This window comes from Schistocerca americana, chromosome 11 (assembly GCF_021461395.2).
Source record: "Schistocerca americana isolate TAMUIC-IGC-003095 chromosome 11, iqSchAmer2.1, whole genome shotgun sequence".
NCBI classification, from domain to species: Eukaryota; Metazoa; Arthropoda; class Insecta; order Orthoptera; family Acrididae; genus Schistocerca; species Schistocerca americana.
In genome coordinates, this window is record NC_060129.1 from 195845302 (window position 1) to 195868851 (window position 23550).

At 46.1% G+C, this 23550-nt stretch overlaps 1 protein-coding gene across 1 annotated transcript in view; it reads left to right on the top strand.

Annotated features, from left to right (window-relative positions):
* The window catches only part of LOC124553543 (forkhead box protein F2-like), a 375196-nt gene that overhangs the window by 338973 nt on the left and 12673 nt on the right, over nt 1–23550 (top strand). The window contains exons 5-7 of the mRNA XM_047127390.1: nt 1210–1284; nt 7307–7402; nt 14204–14560. Of these exons, the coding sequence (XP_046983346.1) occupies nt 1210–1284; nt 7307–7402; nt 14204–14560 (528 nt within the window). The remainder of the gene's footprint in view (nt 1–1209; nt 1285–7306; nt 7403–14203; nt 14561–23550) is intronic.

Below are 23550 nucleotides of genomic sequence, written 5' to 3' on the forward strand. Positions count from 1 at the left end.
CTCATAGTTCCACACAACTTCTTCCTGTTTTCTCGATTGATCTGTGTTCAGTTTTTCAAGGCCTGTCCACTGTGCCAACTTATAACTAAATCTGAGGGGGGTGCGATGGGGAGGTTCCCTTGTCAGCAGTATAACGGTCACTGTTTCGATGCCAGAACAGTGCTACAGTAGGTTGACTAGCATTATCGTCTCGCCACGTGCATGTCTCGGCGGCCAAATTCGCCTGATGTAAATCCTGTGGAACCCATCTGTGCCGCTATAGGACGCCACCAATGAGTACACAAATCAGAGGCCCATTATTTACGCGAATTACGTGATCTGTGCTTAGACATCTAATGCCACGTACACTATGTGATCAAAAGTATCCGGACACCCCCCAAAAACATACGTTTTTCATATTGGGTGCATTCTGCTGCCACCTACTGCCAGGTACTACATATCAGCGAACTGAGTTGTTAAAATGGCTCTGAACGCTATGGGAATTAACATCAGAGGTCATCAGTCCCCTAGAACTTAGAACTACTTAAACCTGACTAACCTAAGGACATTACACACATTCATGTCCGAGGCAGGATTGGAACCTCCGGCCGTAGCGGTCGCGCGGTTCCAGACTGAAGCGCCTAGAACCACTCGGCCATAGCGGCCAGCTCCACTGTTTCCGTTGTGATAGTGAAGTGGAAACGTGAAGGCACACGTACAGTACAAAAGCGTACAGGCTGACCTCGTCTGTTGACTGACCGAGCGCCATCTCGTTTCCCCCTTCAAGCTAGACGAGTTTCGTTCTATGTATCTTTTTCGTTTTATGCTTATTTCGTGAGATATTTGGCCTGGTCACGATCAATGGACCACCCTGTATATCTTGTAATCTGACTTGTTCCTACATCATATCAATAAAATAATCATGAAAATGATCTACAGAACATGACATAACTAAACTAAACTAGTTTTATCAACATTAGGAAATTCAATCAGTTACTGCGTGTAACTTGACAATATTAAAAGGCTGGTGAAAGCACGAATGTCCGCTTGTAAAGTCAGCGGTCGAGAGCATTAAAATATTCGTAACATATGATACAGATCACCGTATGTCTCTCTCACCCGACAGCGTCAGTTTTCCGCAGCAAGTGCTCGTGTTTTAAAAGTGTGTGTGTGGCGGGAATGTGGTCTAGCTGCGTGTGTTATGTGTGTGTCTGTTTCTACTGTTCACAGGTCGCCATCTTTCTTCCCCTTCCTGTCCTCACCGCCGCAGCACCAGAGGAACTTCCAGACGTCGTCACACCTCAGGTAAGCCAGCACGCCGTATCACTCGCAAGTAAACACCCACAACAACAACAACACAAACAACACCACTAACCAAACTTCTATAGGGTGGTCCCTCCTAACTGTCGCCAAATATGTTCTCCCTGATGTTTCGGTAGGTATTTGCAATTGAGGGGGAATATATCTATGATAGCACAGAAGAGGAAACAGGAGTGGATTTAGAAGAAATCATAAATTAAGGATAATTGTAGAATATGGTGCCACTACACAAAACTGGCGGCAATAGCACAGGCACATATTTATTTATTTATTGCCAAATTATAGACGTGTTACCTGATGTTTAAAACAGGTCGTACATCTTACAGTTTTTGTTTTTCATCTTTTTACAGCTTTTTTTTGTTTTATCTACAGAGTTCACAAAGAATGATACTTTTCAAAATAACAATAACTAAAGGGTGGTTTTTTTTAGGGGCATAGATATAGGGGACACACACGACACAGATCTGTAAGTCCGCGGTATTGATGATAAGTTGCGAAAACCGTCCCGGAACACACGTGCTACAAAACGCCACTGTTTCCTGTGCATGTACCCCGACATCAGTATGGGATATGATCACCGTGCACACGTACACAGGCCGCACAACGGGTTGTCATACTCTGGATCAGGTGGTCGAGCAGCTGCTGGGGTATAGCCTCCCATTCTTGCACCAGTGCCTGTCGGAGCTCCTGAAGTTTCGTAGGGGTTTGAGGACGTGCAGCTTTACGTCGACCGAGAGCATCCCAGACGTGCTCGATCGGGTTTAGATCTGGAGAACAGGCAGGCCACTCGATTCTCCAGATATATTCTGTTTCAAGGTACTCCTCCACGATGGCAGCTCGGTGGGGCCGTGCGTTATCATCCACTAGGAGGACCAGGGACCCACTGCGCCCCAGAAAAGGCGGACATACTGGTGCAAAATGTCGTCCCGATACACCTGACCTGTTACAGTTCCTCTGTCAAAGACATGCAGGGGTGTACGTGCACCAGTCATAATCCCACCCCACACCATCAAACCACAACCCCGATACAGGTCCCTTTCAAGGACATTAAGAGGTTGGTATCTGGTTCCTGATTCACGCCAGAGGAAAACCTGGCGACAATCACTGTTCAGACTATACCTGGACTCGTCCGTGAACACAACCTGGGACCACTGTTCCAACGACCACGTACTGTGTTCTTGACACCAGGCTTTACTGGCTCTCCTGTGACCAGGGGTCAGTGGAATGCACCTTGCAGGTCTCCGGGCGAATAAACCGTGTCTGTTCAGTCGTCTGTAGACTGTGTGTCTGGAGACAGCTGTTCCAGTGGCTGCGGTAAGGTCCCGAGCGAGGCTACCTGCAGTACTCCGTGGCCGTCTGCGGGCACTGATAGTGAGATATCGGTCTTCTTGTGGTGTTGTACACTGTGGACCTCCCGTACTGTAGCGCCTGGACACGTTTCCCGTCTGCTGGAATCCTTGCCGTAATCTTGAGATCACACTTTGTGGCACACGGAGGGCCCGTGCTACGATCTGCTGTGTTTGAACAGCCTCCAGCCGCCCTAGTATTCTACCCCTCATAACGTCATCAATATGTGTCCTTTGAGCCATTTTCTACACACAGTCGCCATTAGCACGTCTGAAAATGTCTGCACACTTACTGGCTGCACCGTACTCTGACATGCACCAACACACCTCTGCGTATGTGGACTGCTGCCAGCGCCACGGTGCGGCGACCGCAGGTCAAATGCACCGCACGGTCATAGCCCGAGGTGATTCAAACCCGCAAACCGCCCACCAGAGCGTTGTTTCACCATGTATCCTTAATTTATGAGTATGACTGTAGTTCCAGTACTGGAATCAGAATTTAAAGGAGCTCTCCAGGACTTAAGTTCAAATAACGCAGAAAAGATACTATCAGAATTTCTAACATCATTGGGGGAAGTAGTAACAAAACGACTATTCACGTTTGTGTGAGGAATGTTTGAGTCTGGCGATGTACCATTTGACTTTCGGTAAAATATGATCCACACAATTCCGGAGACGGCAAGAGCTGACAAGTGCGAGAATTATCGCACAATCAGCTCAACAGCTCATGCATCGAAGCTGCTTACAAGAATAATATACAGAAGAATGGAAAAGAAAATTGAGAATACGCTAGGTGACGATCAGTTTGGCTTCAGAAAAGGTTAAAACACCAGAGAGGCAAATCTGAAATTGCGGTTGATAATGGAAGCAAGCCAAAAAGAAAATCAAGACACGTTCATAGGACTTGTCGACCTGGAAAAACCGTTCGACAATATAAAATGGTGCAAGATGTTCGAGATTCTGAGAAAAATAGGGGTAATCTATAGGGAGAGACAGGTAATTACTATATGTACAATGGTGAAGAGGGGAAGTAATAAGAGTGGACGACCGAGGACGAAGTGCTCGGATTAAAAGAGGTGTAAGACAGGGCTCTAGTCTTTCGCCCCTACTGCTCAATCAGTACATCGAAGAAGTTAAGTCGGAAACAAAAGAAAGCTTTAGCTGTGGAATTAAAATTCAAGGTGAAAGGATATCAATGATACCATATGCTGATGACATTCCTATCCTGAGTGAAAGTGAAGAAGAATTACATGATCTGCTGAGTGGAATGAACAGTCTAATGAGTACAGAGCATGGATTGAGAGTAAATCGAAGAAAGACGAAAGTAGTGAGAAGCAGCAGAAATGAGAACAGCGAGAAGCTTGCCATCAGGATTGATGGTCAGGAAGTAGATGAAGTTAAGGAATGCTGGTACTTAGGCAGTAAAATCACCAATGACGGATGGAGCAAGGAGGACATCAAAATCAGACTAGCACTGCCAAAAAGGGCATTCCTGGCCAAGAGAAGTCTACTGGTATCAAACATAGGCCTTAATTTGAGGAATAAATGGTTCAAATGCCTCTGAGCACTATGGGACTTAACTTCTGAGGTCATCAGGCCCCTAGAACCTAGAACTACTTAAACCTAACTAACCTAAGGACATCACACACATCCATGCCCGAAGCAGGATTCGAACCTGCGACCGTAGCGGTTGCACGGTTCCAGACTGTAGCGCCTAGAACCGCTCGGCCACTCAAGCCGACTTTGAGGAAGAAATTTCTGAGAACGTACGTCTGCAGTACAGAACTGTATGGTAGTGAAACATGGACTTTGGGAAAACTGGAAAAGAAGAGAATAGAAGAACTTGAGATGTGTTGCTACAAACGAATGTTGAAAATTAGGTGGATTGATAAGGTAACGAATGAGGAAGTTCTGAGCAGAATCGGAGAGGAAAAAAGTATGTGTAATACTCTGACAGGGAGAAGGGACAGAATTACAGGACATCTGTTACGACATCGATGGATCAGAATGAAACATCTCGCAGCACAACTGGACATTCCAGAATGAGATTTTCACTCTGCAGCGGAGTGTGCGCTGATATGAAACTTCCTGTCAGATTAAAACTGTGTGCCGGACCGAGACTCGAACTCGGGACCTTTGCCTTTCGGGGGCAAGTGCTCTACCATCTGAGCTACCCAAGCACGACTCACGCCCCGTCCTCACAGCTTTAATTCCGCCAGTACCTGGTCTCCTACCTTCCAAACTTTACAGAAGCTCTCCTGCGAACCTTGAACTAGCACTCCTGAAAGAAAGGATACTGCGGAGACATGGCTTAGCCACAGCCTGGGGGATGTTTCCAGAATGAGATTTTCCCTCTGCAGCGGTGTGTAGGGCACTTGCCCGCGAAAGGCAAAGGTCCCGAGTTCGAGTCTCGGTCCGGCACACAGTTTTAATCTGCCAGGAAGTTTCACAACTGGACATCTCTGATTATAGTGCTGATACACTCGTCGACCAGATTGGGATACTCAAAGATATATGCCTGCTGGATTGCTGGCTGCCAAAACGGAAGACCATCAACATCAACGAAGGACAGTCTGTGCTTATGGTTACGAGGTTGATCGTGACAATTTTTTGTCGAACATCGTCACGGGAGGTGAAACACGTGTTCATCACATCGAACCGGAAACAAAACGGGAGTCCACAGAGTGGCGCCACACCAAAGAAAAAGTTCAAATGTGCGCCCTTGGCCAGTAAAGTCGTGGCGAGTGTCTTCTGGGACTCTGAATGGGTTATTCTGTTCGATGTCCTGCCACATGGCGCAACAAGTGTATTGTGCTACCCTCAGCAAACTGAAGAAACCGCGCCACGCGGAGTGGCCGCGCGGTTTGAGGCGTCATGTCACGGATTGCGTGGCCCCTCCCACTGGAGTTTCGAGTTCTCCCTCATGCATGGCTGTGTGCGTTGTTCTTAGCATAACTTAGTTTAAGTAGAGTGTAAGTCTATGGACCAATGACCTAAGCAGTTTGGTACCTTAGGAATTCAGACACATTTGAACATTTTTTTTTTTTTTTTGAAGAAACCGCTGCAGGTTGTTTGTTGTTATCAAAAATGTAAACGAACTACGTCTTCTCCATGACAACACAAGGCCTCGCACAAGTCTGCCCACACGGGAGGAGCTGACAAAACTTCATTGGACTCATCCACCCTACAGCCTGGATCTCGCACCTTCCAACTTCCACCTGTTTGGCCCAGTGAAGGATGGGCTCCGCGGGAAGCAGTACATGGATGATGCGGGGGCTATTGATGCAGCAAGACGTTGGCTCCAAGTAGGGTGGTATGATGGGCCTCGCAGTAAGGTGGTGTCAGGCCTTCGCACTGAATGGAGTTTATGTTGAAAAACTCCGCCCCAGTAGCTGAAGGGTCAGCGTGACGGACTGCCGTCCTAAGGGGCCCAGGTTAGATTCCTGGCTGGATTGGGGATTTTCTCCGCTCAGGGATTGGGTGTTGGGTTGTCTTCATCGTCATTTCATCCCCATCCGGCGCGTAGGTCGCCCAATGTGGCGTCCAATGTAATAAGACCTGCACCGTGACAGCCGGACCTGCCCCGTAAGGGGCCTCCTGGCCAAAGACGCCAAACGCTCACTTCCATTTTTCCCATACTGAAAAAACGGGGTTTCGTAGCCAAATGTGTGGGGTGTTTTTGGGAAAAAAAATGTGTTGCTGTAGTTATTGGATGCCGCTCGTATTGTCCACCGTTGGCAGACATCACGTGCAACGTCTTGTGAATAGGGTGGCTGCTAGCTGGAGCAGCCTTGTATATTAGCAATGTTGGTCATCTACACCGGATTGTTGCATATTGTAATTACGTTGCAGCAATGTTGCCGGCAACAATGTTACGGCGACGTATTGTCCGGCCTCACTGCAGTGATAACACTGGTTCCCGTCAGTGACCGAAGTTAAATGCTGTCGGGCTTGCCTACTGCTTGGATGGGTGACCGTCCAGACTGCCGAGCGCTGTTGGCAAGCGGGGTGCACTCGGTCATTGTGGGGCCACTTGACTGAGAAGTCGCGACTCTGGTCACGAAAAAGTACATCGGTAGGGAGAGAAACATGCTGACCTCACGCCCCTCCATATCTGGTCTAGTTTCGCCTATAGGCTGAGGATGGCACGGTGGTCGGCCGGTACCGTATGGGTCTTCCGAGACCAGTTCAGGCGAGTTTAGTTCTGTTTTACTGTCCCAGCGTACTGTGCGTGTAAATGCACCTTTGGCAAATGCGTGTGGACCAGGATTGTGAGAAGCAAAGGGAGCAGGCATAAAGTATGGGCAGAAGTTAAAAAAAAATGGTTCAAATGACTCTGAGCACTATGGGACTTAACATCGATGGTCATCAGTCCCCTAGAACTTAGAACTACTTAAACCTAACTAACCTAAGGACAGCACACAACACCCAGCCATCACGAGGCAGAGAAAATCCCTGATCCTGCCGGGAATCGAACCCGGGAACCCGGGCGTGGGAAGCGAGAACGCTACCGCACGACCACGAGATGCGGGCTGGGAAGAAGTCTCTTCATTCAACTGCAGTGCTGTTGCATGTTTTCAGAGTTTAGGTAATGCTTGCAGCGTCGCAGCCTACGTTTCTTGGTCACTGACGCCATTTCTGATCTGATTGTCTATTTTCAGCGAGGCGAGCCCTGGAGGCGGCAGCAGCGGCGGCGGCACTGGAGGCGGCGTGAGCAGCTCCGGCGGGGGCGGCAGCCCGCCCCCACACGGCGACAGGTAAGCTGAGCAATGGAGCGTTCTTACCAGCAAAAATGGTCTCTCTCCTTAGCCTGAAAAAAGGGCAGTTCCAAGGACTGCGTATCAACCAATCTAGATACCAGTTTGGTCCTGGATTCGCATTGGCAAGGACAGCGGTTCTAATCCCTCTTCCAGAGATCCAGATTTAGATATTTCCGTGGTTTTCCGTTGATGGCTGAAGATGAATACTGGAGTGGTTCCTTTCAAAAAGACTCAACCGACTTTCTGGGACAGTCTAGGTTGGGATACGACTGTGACGACCTCTTGATCTACACCTACATCTAAAAAGCCACGTTTCACTGTGTGGCAGAGGGAGTTTATGGACCCACTATCACTTTTTGATACCCTGTGACATACATACCCTCGTATGAATAAAATGGAGAATATTTTTATACGAACCTCCAGCATGCTGTAGTAGCTATGGGTCAGCAACTTATGTTAAACTGTAGAACGAAAAAACAGTCCAAAGTTACAAATTTTACTTTTTTTATTCACTTGATGACTAGTTTCAGACTGAAGCCCATTTTCAAAACATCGTGACATAGTCAAAAATCGTATGTCCAAGGATGTGAAAACCACGTCAAAAGTGAGTAACGAAAACAGTATGCACTGTATTGTGTGTATTAAACTGGGGACCTAGAAACGATGGAGAGGCTTTGTCCCGCCATAGCCCTCAGTGGTTTGCAAACCCACAACAAGTCAGAGCAGTCCACACGTCTCGCTGCCGCCCCACATCGAACCCGGGGTTACTGTGCAGTATGACCCCCAGTGGACACCCCCAGGAATGCTTCATACCAGACGAGTGTAACCCCAAATGTTTGCTTTGTAGAGTAATTATGGTGTACGCATACGTGGAGACAGTGTTTGCAGAGCAATCGCCGGCACAGTGTAGCTGAGGCAGAATATGGGGAACCATCCCGCATTCACTGAGGTAGATGGAAAACCGCCTTAAAAACCATCCACAAGCTGGCTGGCACACCAGACCTCGACACTAATGCATCGCACGGATTTGTGCCGGGGACCGGCACGCCCTCGCGCTCGGGAAGCAGCATGTTAGGCTGCGTGGCTAGCCAGGCGGGTGTATGCACTGTAAACTGTTCATTATTTTTGACACAGCTTTCACATCATTGAGATTGAGCGGTGGATCAGTGGCAGCGTGTTGCCTGATCCGATGAATCAATTTTCTTGCTATGCCAGGTCAGTGGCCGTGTCCGCATAAACTGCCATCGATGCAAGCAGCTCCTCGAAACATTCACTGTACCACAAATGTGGGCCCATGGAAGCAGTGTTACATTGTGGGGAACATTCACCTGGGGGCTACTGTGGGACCTGTGGTTGAAACCTAAGACACCGTTACATCTGCGGGCTACGTGGACGTTGCTGCAGACCATATAGAACCGTGATGCTTGAAGTCCTCCCTGACAGCAATGGCATATTCCAGGAGGATAACTGTCTGTGGTCAAAGGCCACAACTGTGGAACAACGGATTTTCACCGTCGTGATAGTGAACTTGTGTCGATGTCTTGACCACTGATCTGAACGTGATGGAATGCTTCTGGAGCGCTATTGGATTCCAGCTCCACACCCGCAAATCACCCGGCTGTAAAGTCCAGTAATTGGCTGACATTTGTGTGGACAGCTGGTGCCACATAGCTGCGGTAACCTACCGAGGTCTTTTCGAATCCATGCCATGAAGGATCGCTGCTGTATGACACTACTATGTCCGCCTCAGTACCAGGACGGTCAGCACAGCAGGTTGCCAACTGAAAGGGCCCGGGTTTGATTCCTGGCTCGGTCGGAGATTTTTCTTCGCTTGAGGACTGTCTGTTGTGTAGTCCTTACGTTCGTATCGTCAGAAATGAAGTTCCACTGTTGAGATGGTTGTATGGTCACATCCCAAAAGCCAATAACAAGGGAAAAAGGGCACTGAAAAGGTGATCAGCGTACCTGGGCAATGGGAAACCTGTCCCAACAGTCTATACTGTATCCTGCGGTTATCACTGTCCTGTTAGAAACCATTAATTTTTTGCCCACGACCGTTTCTACATTAAGTTTCTTTTCATCCAGCAGCTGCAGAAAAGTTTGTTATGTTTCCTATTACAACCTCTGTAAGAGACTCAACAAGAACCATCTGCTTCGTGTTCTAGAAAACACTGTCCGCAACCCTACATCTACGTCTAAACGCAAGCTACCTTACATTGTATGGTGGAACATAGTTGTAGTGTCATTGTCATCCATCAGTCACCTGTTCGATTCCTGAACAGTGTGTAGGAAGAATGATTGACACTAAAGCTTCATATTGGTTCTTTCCTCCTCTCTACACTTTTTAAATCTCCTGTCTTCTTCCTCTCCTCTCCTCTCCTCTCCTCTCCTCTCCTCTCCTCTCCTCTCCTCTCCTCTCCTCTCCTCTCCTCTCCTCTCCTCTCCTCTCCTCTCCTCTCCTCTCCTCTCCTCTCCTCTCCTCTCCTCTCCTCTCCTCTCCTCTCCTCTCCTCTCCTCTCCTCTCCTCTCCTCTCCTCTCCTCTCCTCTCCTCTCCTCTCCTCTCCTCTCCTCTCCCCTCCCCTCCCCTCTCCTCTTCTCTCCTATCCCCTCTCCTCTCCTCTCCTCTCCTCTCCTCTCTTCCCCTCCCATCCCCTCCCCTCTCCTCTCCACTCCTCTCCCCCTCCCCTCCCCTCCCCTCCCCTCCCCCCTCCTCTCCACTCCTCTCCTCTCCTCTCCTCTCCTCTCCTCTCCTCTCCTTTCCTCTCCTCCTCTCCCTCTCCCTCTCCCTCTCCCTCTCCCTCACCCTTTCCCTCTCCCTCTCCCTCTCCATCTCCGTCTCCTCTCCTCTCCTCTCCTCTCCTCTCCTCTCGAGTTCGAGTCTTGGTGTGGCACACAGTTTTAATCTGCCAGGTAGTTTCAAATCAGTGCACTCTGCGCTGCAGAGTGAAAATCTCATTCTGCCTTCTTGGTTTTGGGTTACCACTCTTGCCAGATGGCTGTTAAGCCAGCTCTTAATTTCTAACTGTGTAAAGTACTTAACGGTCCCATCACAAATGAATCTTTACCTCTTCAGGAAGGGATGGATAATCAAATTATTAGTAGCAAAAATGACCTAAATTGCTTTATGTAATTATTAAATTGCACTTATTATAAGTGTACACTCAAGTAGTGTACCGTTAAAAGCATGTACTTCTTACGTCACACATGTAAGTTATAACAAAGTCACGGAGTAATGTGAGGCAGTTCTGGTTTTGCTCCAATGCTTCTACCTAGTTTTACCTCAACTGTACCTAATATGTATATAATTTCTTCCGCATAACAGAGAAGGTGAACCATAATTTAGCATGGTATATGTTCACAAAGCCTGCTGAAAGTATTACTCATTATATTTACTTGTTTCAGCTTCTAATACGCCGGTATGTACTCCTTATTGAATAGAAAAATCACAAAGTAAGATACGCAACCACGAAAATCTAACAAATCATTTTGCTCAGAAACAACGCATCTGACACTACAATGCCTCATAGCGCTACTGAAGTTGCTGGCTATCTTCATGGCCTAAACGGCCAAAAAACTATGTCACCAACTTGTAGAGAGAAATATGAGGGCTCCTGGTTTCACCCCCACACCTGATTCTAGCCAAACTTCCCCTACTTTTTTAGCTTCACACAATTTATAACTTTTGTGTGCAGCCTTGCAAAGAAGGAATCGCAGTCGTTTCTACGTCGTAATAAACGAGGCGTGAGCATTACTACACATCCATGAGAACATCGTATGTTACGAACCAAAGACATGAACCGTTGTACAAATTTTTACCTCGCCATAGCTGTTAATGTACAGTTTATATTCAATCTGAATAGGTAGTTCCCATGCATAGTTCCCATCCATAGTCACGAATACCCGCTATAATTTTTTTATTTGACTAAGGATAAGTCTCGGGTGATAATGGAAGCAAGAATGACTCAAGTGAAAGACACATTCATAGGGTTCTTCAACATAGAAATAGCGCTCGACAATGTTGTGAGACATTCGAAATCGTCAGAGAAATAGGCGTGAGTTTTAGGGAAAGACAGGCACTACACAATATGCACAGGAATGAAAACGGAAAAATGAGACAAGAATAAAGTGCTCGGATTTAAAAGAGTGTAATATGGGGATGTAGTCTTTTGCCCTTCAATCTAACATCGAAGAAAAAATGATGGAAATAGAAGAAAAGTTCAAGAGCAGAATTGTAACTCAGGCTGAAAAGATATTAGTTATGAGATTCGCTGATAACATTGCTATCCTCAATCAAAGTGAGGAACAATTGCATGACATGTTGAATGGGATGAACTATCTAATGACCAAACACGATGGATTGAGAGTAGACTGAGCAAATACAAAATTAATCAGGACTAGGAGAAATGAGATTAGATAGAAACTTAACCATAATAGTTGGAGGCTAAGAAGTAGGCAGCATGAATTAAGTCTGCTACCTTGCAAGCGGAATGCTACATGGTGAACGAAGCGTGCAGGACAAGAGAGTAGACCAGCCTAGGCAAAGATGGCATTCCCGGCCAACAGGGGCCTACTGGTATCAAAGACACGCTTTGATGTGAGGAAGAAATTTGGGAGCATTTTCGTCTGGGCCACAGCCTTGTACGATAGTGAATCAAAAATCATGTAAAACGGGAACGGAAGAAAATCGAACTGTTTGAGATGTGCTGCTATACACTGAAGAGCCAAAGAAACTGGTACACCTGCCTCCCTTGCGTGAGCACAAAAGTGCCGCTACACGATGTGGCATGGACTCAACTTATGTCTGAAGTAGTGCTGGAGGGAGTTCACCACAGAATCTTGCAGGGCTGTCCATCAAACTCTAAGAGTACGAGGGGGCGGAGACCTCTTCTGAGCAGCACGTTGCATCCCAGATATGCTTAATAATGTTCATGTCTGGGGAGTTTGGTGGCCACCGAAAGTGTTCAATCTCGGAAGAGTGTTCCTGGAGCCACTCTGTAGCAATTACGGACGTTTGGGGTGTCCCATTGTCCTGCTGAAATTGCCCGAGTCCTTCGGAATCCACAATGGACATGAATGGACGCAGGTGATCAGACAGGAGTCTTACGTACGTGTCACCTGTCAGAGTCGTATCTAGGCGTATCAGGGGTCCCACATCACTGCAACTGCACACGCCCCACATCATTACAGAGCCTCCACCAGCTCGAACAGTCCGCTGCTGACATGCAGGGTCCACGGATTCATGAGGCTGTCTCCATACCTGTCCACCTCCACCCGCTCGATACAACTGGAAACGAGACTTGTCCGAGCAGGCAACATGTTTCCAGTCATCAACAGTCTAATGTCGCTGTTGACGGGCCTAGGTGAGGCTTAAAGCTTTGTGCCGTGCAGTCATCGAGGGTACACGAGTGGGCCTTCGGCTCCAAAAGCCCATTTCCATTATGTTTCGTTGAATGCCTCGCAGGCTGACACTCGTTGATGGTCCAACATTGAAATCTGCAACAATTTGTGGAAGGGTTGCACTTCTGTAACGTTGAAAGATTCTTGTCAGTCGTTGTTGGTCCAGTTCTTGCATGATCTTTTTCCAGCTATAGTGAAGCGATGTTGGAGATTTGATTTTTTACCAGATTTCTGATATTCACGGTACACTCGTGAAATGGCCGTACAGCAAAATCCCCACTTTATGAGTGCCTCAGAGATGCTGTGTCTCATCGCTCGTGCGCCGACTATAACACCACGTTCAAACAGACTTAAATCTTGATAACTTGTCATTGAGGCAGCAGTAACCGATCTAACAATTCCACCAGACACTTGTTGTCTTATATAGGCGCTTGCCGACCGCAGCGTCGTATTCTGCCTGTTTACATGTCTCTGTTTTTGAATACGCATGCCTATGCCAGTGTCTCTGGCGCTTCAGTGTAGAATGATGTTGAAAATTAGGTGGACTGATAAGGTAAAGAATGAGGAGGTTCCGTGCAGAATCGGCAAAGGAACAGGTATGTGGAATGGACTGACAAGAAGAAGGGACTGGATGTTAGGGCATCTGTTATGACATCATGGAATAACTTGCATGGTACTAGAATGAGCTGAAGAGGTTAAAAACTGTAGAGGAAGACAGAGATGGAATACATTCTAACAAGTAATTGAGGACATAGTGTGCAAGTGCGACCCAGAGATGATGAGGTTGATACAGGAGAGGAATCAAGTGTCGGCCATATAAAAAAGATGAACAATGAAACATGTAGAACATCGTCTATGAGAGCCGTGTAATGTATCACTCTTCTGGATGGGTGAAAACACATAATTTTTATTCTCTCCCTGATATTTGTAAGAAATCCACATGTTCCACTGACTGTTCTGAAGTGCCCCACAGTACTTGCCAACTTGCATTACTACTTTAGTTTCCAGAATGAGTTTAGTACCGAGAGAGGTGGCGCAGTGGTTAGACACTGGACTCGCATTCGGGACGACGATGGTTCAATCCCGCGTCTGGCTATCCTGATTCAGGTTTTGCATGATTTCCCTAAATCGCTCCAGACGAATGCCGGGATGGTTCCTCTCAAAGGGCATGGCCGACTTCCTTCCCCATCCTTCCCTAATCCGCTGAGACCGATGACATCACTGTCTGGTCTCCTTCCCCAAACAACCCAACCCAACCCAACCCAACCCCAACCCCAATGAGATTAGTTTTGGCTTCAGTTCCAAGTGTCTATCTTGCCATGTCAGTGCCTTTGTTGAAACATTGTAGACCTCCTCACGTCTTTAACCGCTAAAATCTGTCTTTGTCGCACTTAAAACAGCACCACCACCCCTACCTCGGCCAGCCTGTCAGTCTCCGAGGTTGGCAGCACTGGCCAGGCTGCCCCCGACTCGTCCCACCCTGGCGGCGGCCGCTGCGAGGACGACACCCCGGCGTCGGACACGACGACGTCGGCGGGCGACGCGGCCACTCCGACCTCCGCATCCGGTGGCACCGCCAACAGCGCCAGCGGCGGCACTGATAACAAAAGTGGGGGAACCACCACGGGCAGTGCTGCCAACGGAGTGGGGGAGGAGCAGCGCTCCGGCGATGCTGGCTCGGCCAGCACTGCCAACACGAAGCCGCCGTTCTCCTACGTGGCGCTCATCGCTATGGCCATAGCGCAATCGCCGCACAGGTTGGTAGCACTGCAGCACAGTTTCAACTCCCTTGATGAAAATACACTACACCATCTTTAACGCCACTGTAGTTCGACACTCTCCATGGTTTCATACACATACGGTGGATATAAGGTGCTGCTCTTTTGGTCATCAGAAGTAAATACTCCATCACTTACTTCTCCATTCATTCCAATTCCCAGCTATCCTCATCATCTCAGTATGTCCGCCGCTGGTAGCTGAGTGGTGAGCGCGATGGAATGTCATACCTAAGGGCCCAGGTTCGATTCCTGGCTGGGTCAGAGATTTTCTCTGCTCAGGGATTGGGTGTTTTGTTGTCCTTATCATCACCATTTCATCCCCATCTACACGCAAGTCGCCGAAGTGGTGTTAACTCGAAAGACTTGCACCAGGCGAATGGTCTACCCAATGTGAGGCCCAGACCACATGTCATTTCCATTTATTATCTCAGGTTAACTGCTCAATCTAACATCATCAAGTACCAGAGGTTTTCTTGTCGGCAGTCTTTTTTCGGGTAGGTTTCATGTGGTACGCCCTGACTCACTCTTCTGTGCCATCCCCTTCAGCCAGCCACGGTAGCAGAGCCGTTCTAGGTGCTTCAGTCCGGAAATACTGAATTCAGTGTTCCGAAACTGTTTCACTGCGGAAAATCGTAACACGGTCCCTGACTTCAGCCGTCGCACGGACGCCAAAATGGAAAATATTGAAATAAACGATATCGGAATTGAAAAACAACTGCTATCACTTAGTAGCGGAAAAGCATCCGGACCAGACGAGATACCCTTAAGATTCTACAGTGATTATGCTAAAGAACTTGCCCCCTTTCTATCAGCAATTTATCGTAGATCGCTGGAAGAACGTAAAGTACCTAGCGACTGGAAGAAAGCGCAGGTCGTTCCCATTTTCAAGAAGGGTCATAAATCAGATGCGAATAATTATAGGCCTATTTCGCTTACGTCAATCTGTTGTAGAATAATGGAACATGTTTTGTGTTCTCGTATTATGACGTTCTTAGATAATACAAATCTCCTTCATCATAACCAACATGGATTCCGCAAACAGAGAACATGTGAAACTCAGCTCGCCCTATTTGCCCAAGAAATTCACAGTGCCGTAGACACTGGCGAGCAGATTGATGCCGTATTCCTGGACTTCAGGAAGGCATTTGATACGGTTCCGCACTTACGTTTAGTGAAAAAAATACGAGCTTACGGAATATCGGACCAGGTTTGTGATTGGATTCAGGATTTCCTAGAAGAAAGAACACAACATGTCATTCAAAATCTGCAGATGTAGAGGTAATTTCTGGAGTACCGCAGGGAAGCGTGACAGGACCTTTATTGTTTACAATATACATAAATGACTTAGTTGACAACATCGGTAGCTCCGTGAGGCTATTTGCAGATGACACGGTTGTCTACAAGAAAGTAGCAACATCAGAAGACTCGTACGTACTCCAGGAGGACCTGCAGAGGATTAATGCATGGTGCGACAGCTGGCAGCTTTCCCTAAACGTAGATAAATGTAATATAATGCGCATACATAGGGGCAGAAATCCATTCCAGTACGATTATGCCATAGGTGGTAAATCATTGGAAGCGGTAACGACCGTAAAATACTTAGGAGTTACTATCCGGAGCGATCTGAAGTGGAATGATCACATAAAACAAATAGTGGGAAAAGCAGGCGCCAGGTTGAGATTCTCAGGAAGAATTCTAAGAAAATGTGACTCATCGACGAAAGAAGTAGCTTACAAAACGCTTGTTCGTCCGATTCTTGAGTATTGCTCATCAGTATGGGACCCTTACCAGGTTGGATTAATAGAAGAGATAGACATGATCCAGCGAAAAGCAGCGCGATTCGTCATGGGGACATTTAGTCAGCGCGAGAGCGTTACGGAGATGCTGAATAAGCTCCAGTAGCGGACACTTCAAGAAAGGCGTTACGCAATACGGAGAGGTTTATTATCGAAATTACGAGAGAGCACATTTCGGGAAGAGATGGGCAACATATTACTACCGCCCACATATATCTCGCGTAATGATCACAACGAAAAGATCCGAGAAATTAGAGCAAATACGGAGACTTACAAGCAGTCGTTCTTCCCACGCACAATTCGTGAATGGAACAGGGAAGGGGGGATCAGATAGTGGTACAATAAGTACCCTCCGCCACACACCGTAAGGTGGCTCGCGGAGTATAGATGTAGATGTAGATGTAGATGTAGAACTGCGCTGCTGCTACGGTCACAGGTTCGAATCCTGCCTCAGACATGGATGTGTGTGTGATGTCCTTAGATTAGTTAGGTTTAAGTAGTTCTAAGTTCTAGGGGACTGATGACCTCAGATGTTAAGTCCCATAGTGCTCAGAGCCATTTGAACCAACCCCTTCATCTCAGAATAGCACTTGCAACCTACATCCTCAGTCCTTTGTTGAATGTATTCCAGTCTCTGTCTTCATCTACAGCTTTTTCCCTCTACAGCTCACTCTAGTTCCATGTAACTTATTCCTCATGTCTTAACAGACGTACTACCATGCTGTTCCTTCTTCTTGTCAGTGTTTCCCATGCATCCCTTACCTCGCCAATTCTGTGGAGAACCACTTCATTCCTTACTTTATCAGTCCACCTAATTTTCAACATTCTTCTGTAGCACCACGTCTCAAGTGCTTCGATTCTCTCCTGTTCCAGTTTTCCCACATTCCACATTTCGCTACCGTACAATTCTGTGCTCCGGGCGTACATTCTCAGAAATTTCTTCCTCAAGGTAAGGCCTTTGTTAGATACTATTAGACTTCTCTTGGCCAGGAACGCCCTTTTTTCTAGTGCTAGTCTGCCTTTTATTTCCTTGCTCCATCCATCATGGGCTGCCTAGTTGCAGAATTCCTTAATCTCGTCTGCTTCATGATACTCTGTGTTCTCATTTCTACTACCTCTCGTTCCTTCGTCTTTCTGCGATTTACTTTCAATACATATTCTGTATTCTTTAGTCTCTTCAGTCCATTCAACAGATCCTGTAATTCTGCTTCACTTTTATTCAGGATACCAATGTCATCAATGGTATCCATCTTCTGGTGGAGTATGGGACTAAGGCTGTTCAATGTTCAGTAAAAACAATACTAATCGCCGTTATATTGGTTTATTTCTAGGCAACCAGTTTGAACATTACACTACGTCATCTTCAAGGGAAGACAGGATTGGAGCAGTCTTGGCCTGAAGATGACATAGTGTAACGTCGAAACTGGTTGCCTAGAAATAAAACTGTATAACAGCGATTGGTATTGTTTTCATTGACCAATGCCATCACTGAATCGCATCATTGATATTCTTTCACCCTAACTTTTTATCGATTTCTTGTACTTTTCTTTTCTTTCTGTCATTGCCTCTTCGATGTGTAGGTTGAACGGAGGTGGCCAAAGACAGCATCCCTGTTTTACATCCTTTTTAATCTAAACACTTTGTTCTTGGCCTTCCAGTCGCTTGGTTTTTGTACATACAGTATTGTGTACCACCCATCTTTTACTATACATTACCTCTATATTCTCTGAATTCCAAACATCTTGCACCGTTTTACATAGTCCAACGTGTCTTGATTTTTCTTCAGTCTTGTTTCCATTATCAGCTGCAACATCAGAATTACCTCTCCATTGGATTTACCTTTCCTAAAACCAAACTGATCCTCAATATTCCTTTCCATTCTCCTGTATACTATTCTTGTCAGTAGCTTAGATGCATGAGATGTTAAACTAAGTGCACAATAATTCTCGCACTTGTCAGCTTGTAACGTTGTTACTTTAATTTGCTATGAAAGCGGTGCTGATAGACCATAAAAGCGGGTTAAAAGCTGTGAGCTGTCTGGGGAAGTTAACCTTGCATTACTGCGCAACTGTTTCACCAGGTATCCTGTCTAGCTTACCAAATTCCCAACCAGACTAACATTAATTATAACCTTTTAATAGTCATACAACAACCGGTAATATATATATAAAAAAGAGAATTTAAATAAAAATAAATAAATCAGTTTATATTTGGAAATTTATTTTAACATTGATCATTGAAATTTCAGCATATTAAACTTGATTGATTACTAAGCTGGTGCCTTATTTAGGATTGTGAAAATGTGAGTTTGTAATCTTATGGAACACATCAAATAGGGAGCCAAGATTGGGAGACTACATACAACACTGCATTCATAAAATAACACACGAAGAACGTTGAAACATATGCAAGAGGAAATTAACCACAACCAACCGATTCAATTTTCACCCAAAGAAGTTACGTTCGTAGCGCAATCCTGTCCGTCATGTAATTACCACACACTGGTATACTAAATTCATACCAACTCTCTGTGAAATCTTCCCGAAAAGAATAGCTGAGGGCTACTTTGATGCTTAAACCACATGCTTCACGTGGTCAACTTGGTTTACACAAAGAGTGTAACTCCACAATAATTTTGATAATTAAAATAAATTACATCGAAACGCAATTTACTAAAGAAAAACCTCGGACTGGTTACTATCGTCTTACTATTAACCTGATGGGTCAAACAGTTGCATAAGCACGTGGTACTGGTCTCATAAAGTACACCCCACGTGGGTTGAACATAAAGAAAAGTTGCTATATAAAAAAAATATTGTCAAGACGAGACATTATAATCACACGAGCATTCGCATTTAAGATTGATCATCTTAGTTAGAGTTACTGATCAACACGTGGTTCCACTTTACTCACAAAGTAGTGACAAAGCAACTACCGGAATATATTCTGAACTTCACACCCGAATTACACTGCGTTGCAATTTAAGATAACATTAGATATTTTAGAGCTAAACCTGAAATAAAGGTGATTAAATTTTCAGTTAGGCTGAACTTAAGAAATCCATTGTCCTGCGGACTTAGCAGAGACGCGCTTAGCCGGAGATCTTTCCACTTCAGACGCTCGCCATGGACAGACTGCCGTGGGCCCCTACCGAGCGTGCTTAACAGATACAAACGGAAGTGGCCAGAGAGGCAGCTTCCTATACCAACATGACAAGGGACGGACAGGACCATACTAAGAGTAGAAACCTCTCTGCTTTTAGAAAGCATAGCTACCTGTTCCGACGTTGGTCCTATTGTTCTCTAGCAGACAGGCTTGTCTGCTACCATCCAGCATGCAACTAGAAATACATTTGCTCATTCATCAAAAAATGGTTCAAATGGCTCTGAGCACTATGGGACTCAACTGCTGAGGTCATTAGTCCCCTAGAACTTAGAACTAGTTAAACCTAACTAACCTAAGGACATCACAAACGTCCATGCCCGAGGCAGGATTCGAACCTGCGACCGTAGCGGTCTTGCGGTTGCTCATTCATCCTCTCACACAGTAGGGGATGACAGTATCTTATCATATACAGTATATAAAAGAAAGCAGATGTAGGTTCCGTATGAGACTGTGTAACATGAATTACATACAAACTGTGTTTTAAAGTGTAGTAGTGTGACAGATCGTTCTTGTTTATGTGTAAAAGTAACACGTTTCACTGCTCAGTCTCCTCCCAGATAGTCAGAAACACCACAGTAAAATTAGAAGAGGAATTTATGCCGTAAATGACAACAGATTTAAGAAATTAACATGAAAGGAATCCAACAGAGACCTTTCAAGCTACCTTCGGAATTGTGAGGCTGATGTCTTTCTGAAAGGCTGATGGTGTATCGCCAGTCTCATACATTCTACAGACCAGCACGAGTAGTCGTTTTGTTGTCAGTTCCCCCAACGACTGTAGAAATTCCAATGCAATATTATGTGTCTCTGCTGCCTTATTGGATTTTAGGCTCTTTTAAATTCTGATTCTCATACTGGATCCCCTATTTCTTCCCTGTTGACTCCTGTTTCTCCTTCGATCACAACATCGGACAAGTCCTCCTCCTCATTAAGGCCTTCAGTGCATTCTTTCCACCTTTTCACTCTCTCCTCTACATCTAACAGTGGAACTCCCGTTGCACTCTTAATGCTGCCTCCGTTGCTATTAATTTCACTGAAGGTTTTTTTACTTTTCTATATGCTACGTCTGTCCTTCTGACAGTCATCTGTTTTTCCATTTCTTTGCATTTTTCAGGCAACCATTTCGCTTTAGCTTCCCCGCACTTTTTATTTCATAACTTCCATTTCTATACTCCTGAATTTCTCTGAGCATTTTTGTACTTCCTTCTCTCGCGACCAACTGAAATATTTCTTCTGTTACTCGTGGTTTCTTTGCTGTTACCTTCCTTGTACCTGTGTTTTTCCTTTCAGTTTTTGTGGCTGTTTTTTATAGAGACGTCAGTCCTCTTCAACTGAACTGCCTTCTGAACTAATCACCATTGCAGTATGTATAGCCCCAGAGAACTTCAAGCCTATCTCTTCATTCCTTAGCACTTCTGTATCGCATTTCTTTGCACATTGGTTCTTCCTGACTAGTCTCTTAAACTTTATCCTACTCTTCATCATTACTAAACTGTGATCTGATCTGTATTTCTCCTGTGAACGCCTTACAATCCGGTACCTGGTTTCAGAATCTCTGTCTGTCCAGGATTGAATCTAACTGGAATCTTCCTGTGTCTTCTGGCTTTTTGGAAGTATACCTCCTCCTCTTGTGGTTCTTGAGCAGAGAGTTCGATTTTATTAGCTGAAATTTATTGCAGAACTCAATTAGTCTTTCTCCTCTCTCATTCCTACTACCAGGCCTCTTTCCTCCCGTAACTCTCTTCTACTCCTTCCCCTACAACTGCATTCCAGTCTTCCATGACTACACTACTGGCCCTTAAAATTGCTACACCGCGAAGATGACGTGCTACAGTCGCGAAATTTAACTGACAGGAAGAAGATGCTGTGATATGCAAATGATTAGCTTTCCAGAGCATTCACACAAGGTTGGCGCCAGTGGTGACACCTACAACGTGCTGACATGAGGAAAGTTTCCAACCGATCTCTCACACACAAACAGCAGTTGGCCGGTGTTGCCTGGTGAAACGCTGTTGTGATGCCTCGTGTAAGGAGGAGAAATGCGTACCATCACGTTTCCGACTTTGATAAAGGTCGGATTGTAGCCCATCGCGATTCCGGATTATCGTATCGCGACATTGCTGCTCGCGTCGGTCGAGATGCAATGACTGTTAGCAGAATGTGGAATCGGTGGGTTCAGGAGGGTAATACGGAACGCCGTGCTGGATCCCAGCGGCCCCGTATCACTAGCAGTCGAGATGACAGGCATCTTATCCGCACGGCTGTAACGGATCGTGCAGCCACGTCTCGATCCCTGAGTCAACAGATGGGGACGTTTGCAAGACAACAACCATCTGCACGAACAGTTCGACGACGTTTGCAGCAGCACGGACTTTCAGCTCGGAGACCGTTGCTGCGGTTACCCTTGACGCTGCATCACAGACAGGAGCGCCTGCGATGGTGTACTCGACGACGAACCTGGGTGCACGAATGGCGAAACGTCATTTTTTCGGATGAATCCGGGTTCTGTTTACAGCATCACGACAGTCGCTTCCGTGTTTGGCGACATCGCGGTAAACGCACATTGGAAGCGTTTATTCGTCATCGCCATACTGGCGTATCACCCGGCGTGATGGTATGGGGTGCCATCGGTTACACGTCTCGGTCACCTCTTGTTCGCATTGACGGCACTTTGAACAGTGGACGTTACATTTCAGATATGTTACGACCCGTGGCTCTACCCTTCATTCAATCCCTGCGAAACCCTACATTTCAGCAGGATAATGCACGACCGCATGTTGCAGGTCCTGTATGGGCCTTTCTGTATACAGAAAATGTTCGACTGCTGCCCTGGCCAGCACATTCTCCAGATCGCTCACCAACTGAAATCGTCTGGTCAATGGTGACCGAGCAACTGCTCGTCACAATACGCCAGTCACTACTCTTGATGAACTGTGGTATCGTGTTGAAGCTGCACGGGCAGCTGTACCTGTACACGCCATCCGAGCTCTGTTTGACTCAATGCCCAGGCGTATCGAGGCCGTTATTACGGCCAGAGGTGGTTGTTCTGGGGACTGATTTCTCGGGATCTATGCACCCAAATTGCATGAAAATGTAATCATATGTCAGTTCTATTATAATATGTTTGTCCAATGAATACCCGTTTATCATCCGAATTTCTTCTTGGTGTAGCAATTTTAATATCCAGTAGTGTATTAGATTTTCATCTCCATGCACTTACTGAATTCAGTATCCTCGTATACTTTCTGTATCTCTCCATCTTCAGCCTGCAGCATCAGCATATATACCTGAACTAAGGGTGTCAATGCTAGATTGCTGTCGATTCTGATGGGAGCAACCCCATCACTAACTGTTCACAGTAACTCATTCTCTTCCCTTCCTTCCTATTCATGACGAATCCTACTCCCTTTATACCACTTTTTGCTGCTGTTGATATTACCTCTTCTTTCCATTTCACTTCACTGACCCTGACCCCTGCTGTATCTAGACTGAGACGTAGCATTTCCCTATTCAGGTTTTCTAGCTTCCCTAGCACAATCTCAACCTTCTGACATTCCACGCTCCAACTCGTAGAACATCACCCTTTTGCCAGTTATTCAGTCCTTTTCTTATCGTCACGTCCACGTTTGTAGATCCCTCCTTTCGCCAATAGAGAGATCATCATGACATTTTTTTCAATTACAGGTCACATGTCCTGTGGATACGCTTTATGTGTCCTTAACGCAGTGGTTTCCATTGCCTTCTGCATCCTCGTACCATTGATCAAAGCTGATTATTCCGCGTTTTAGAGGCAGTTTCCGACTGCAAGGGCAACAGAATGTCCTGAACCTCTGTCCGCCCTCTTTGAAAAGGCCGTTGCTGACGATTTTTATACGAAATTTTGAGCAGGACTGGGTTGGAACCCGGGACCTAGGACGTTTTGATTCCTAATCAAAGACGCTACCCCTAGACCACATGTGCATGTGCCCTGAGATGAGACAGCATTTCCTTCGTTTGTCAGTCTGCTAT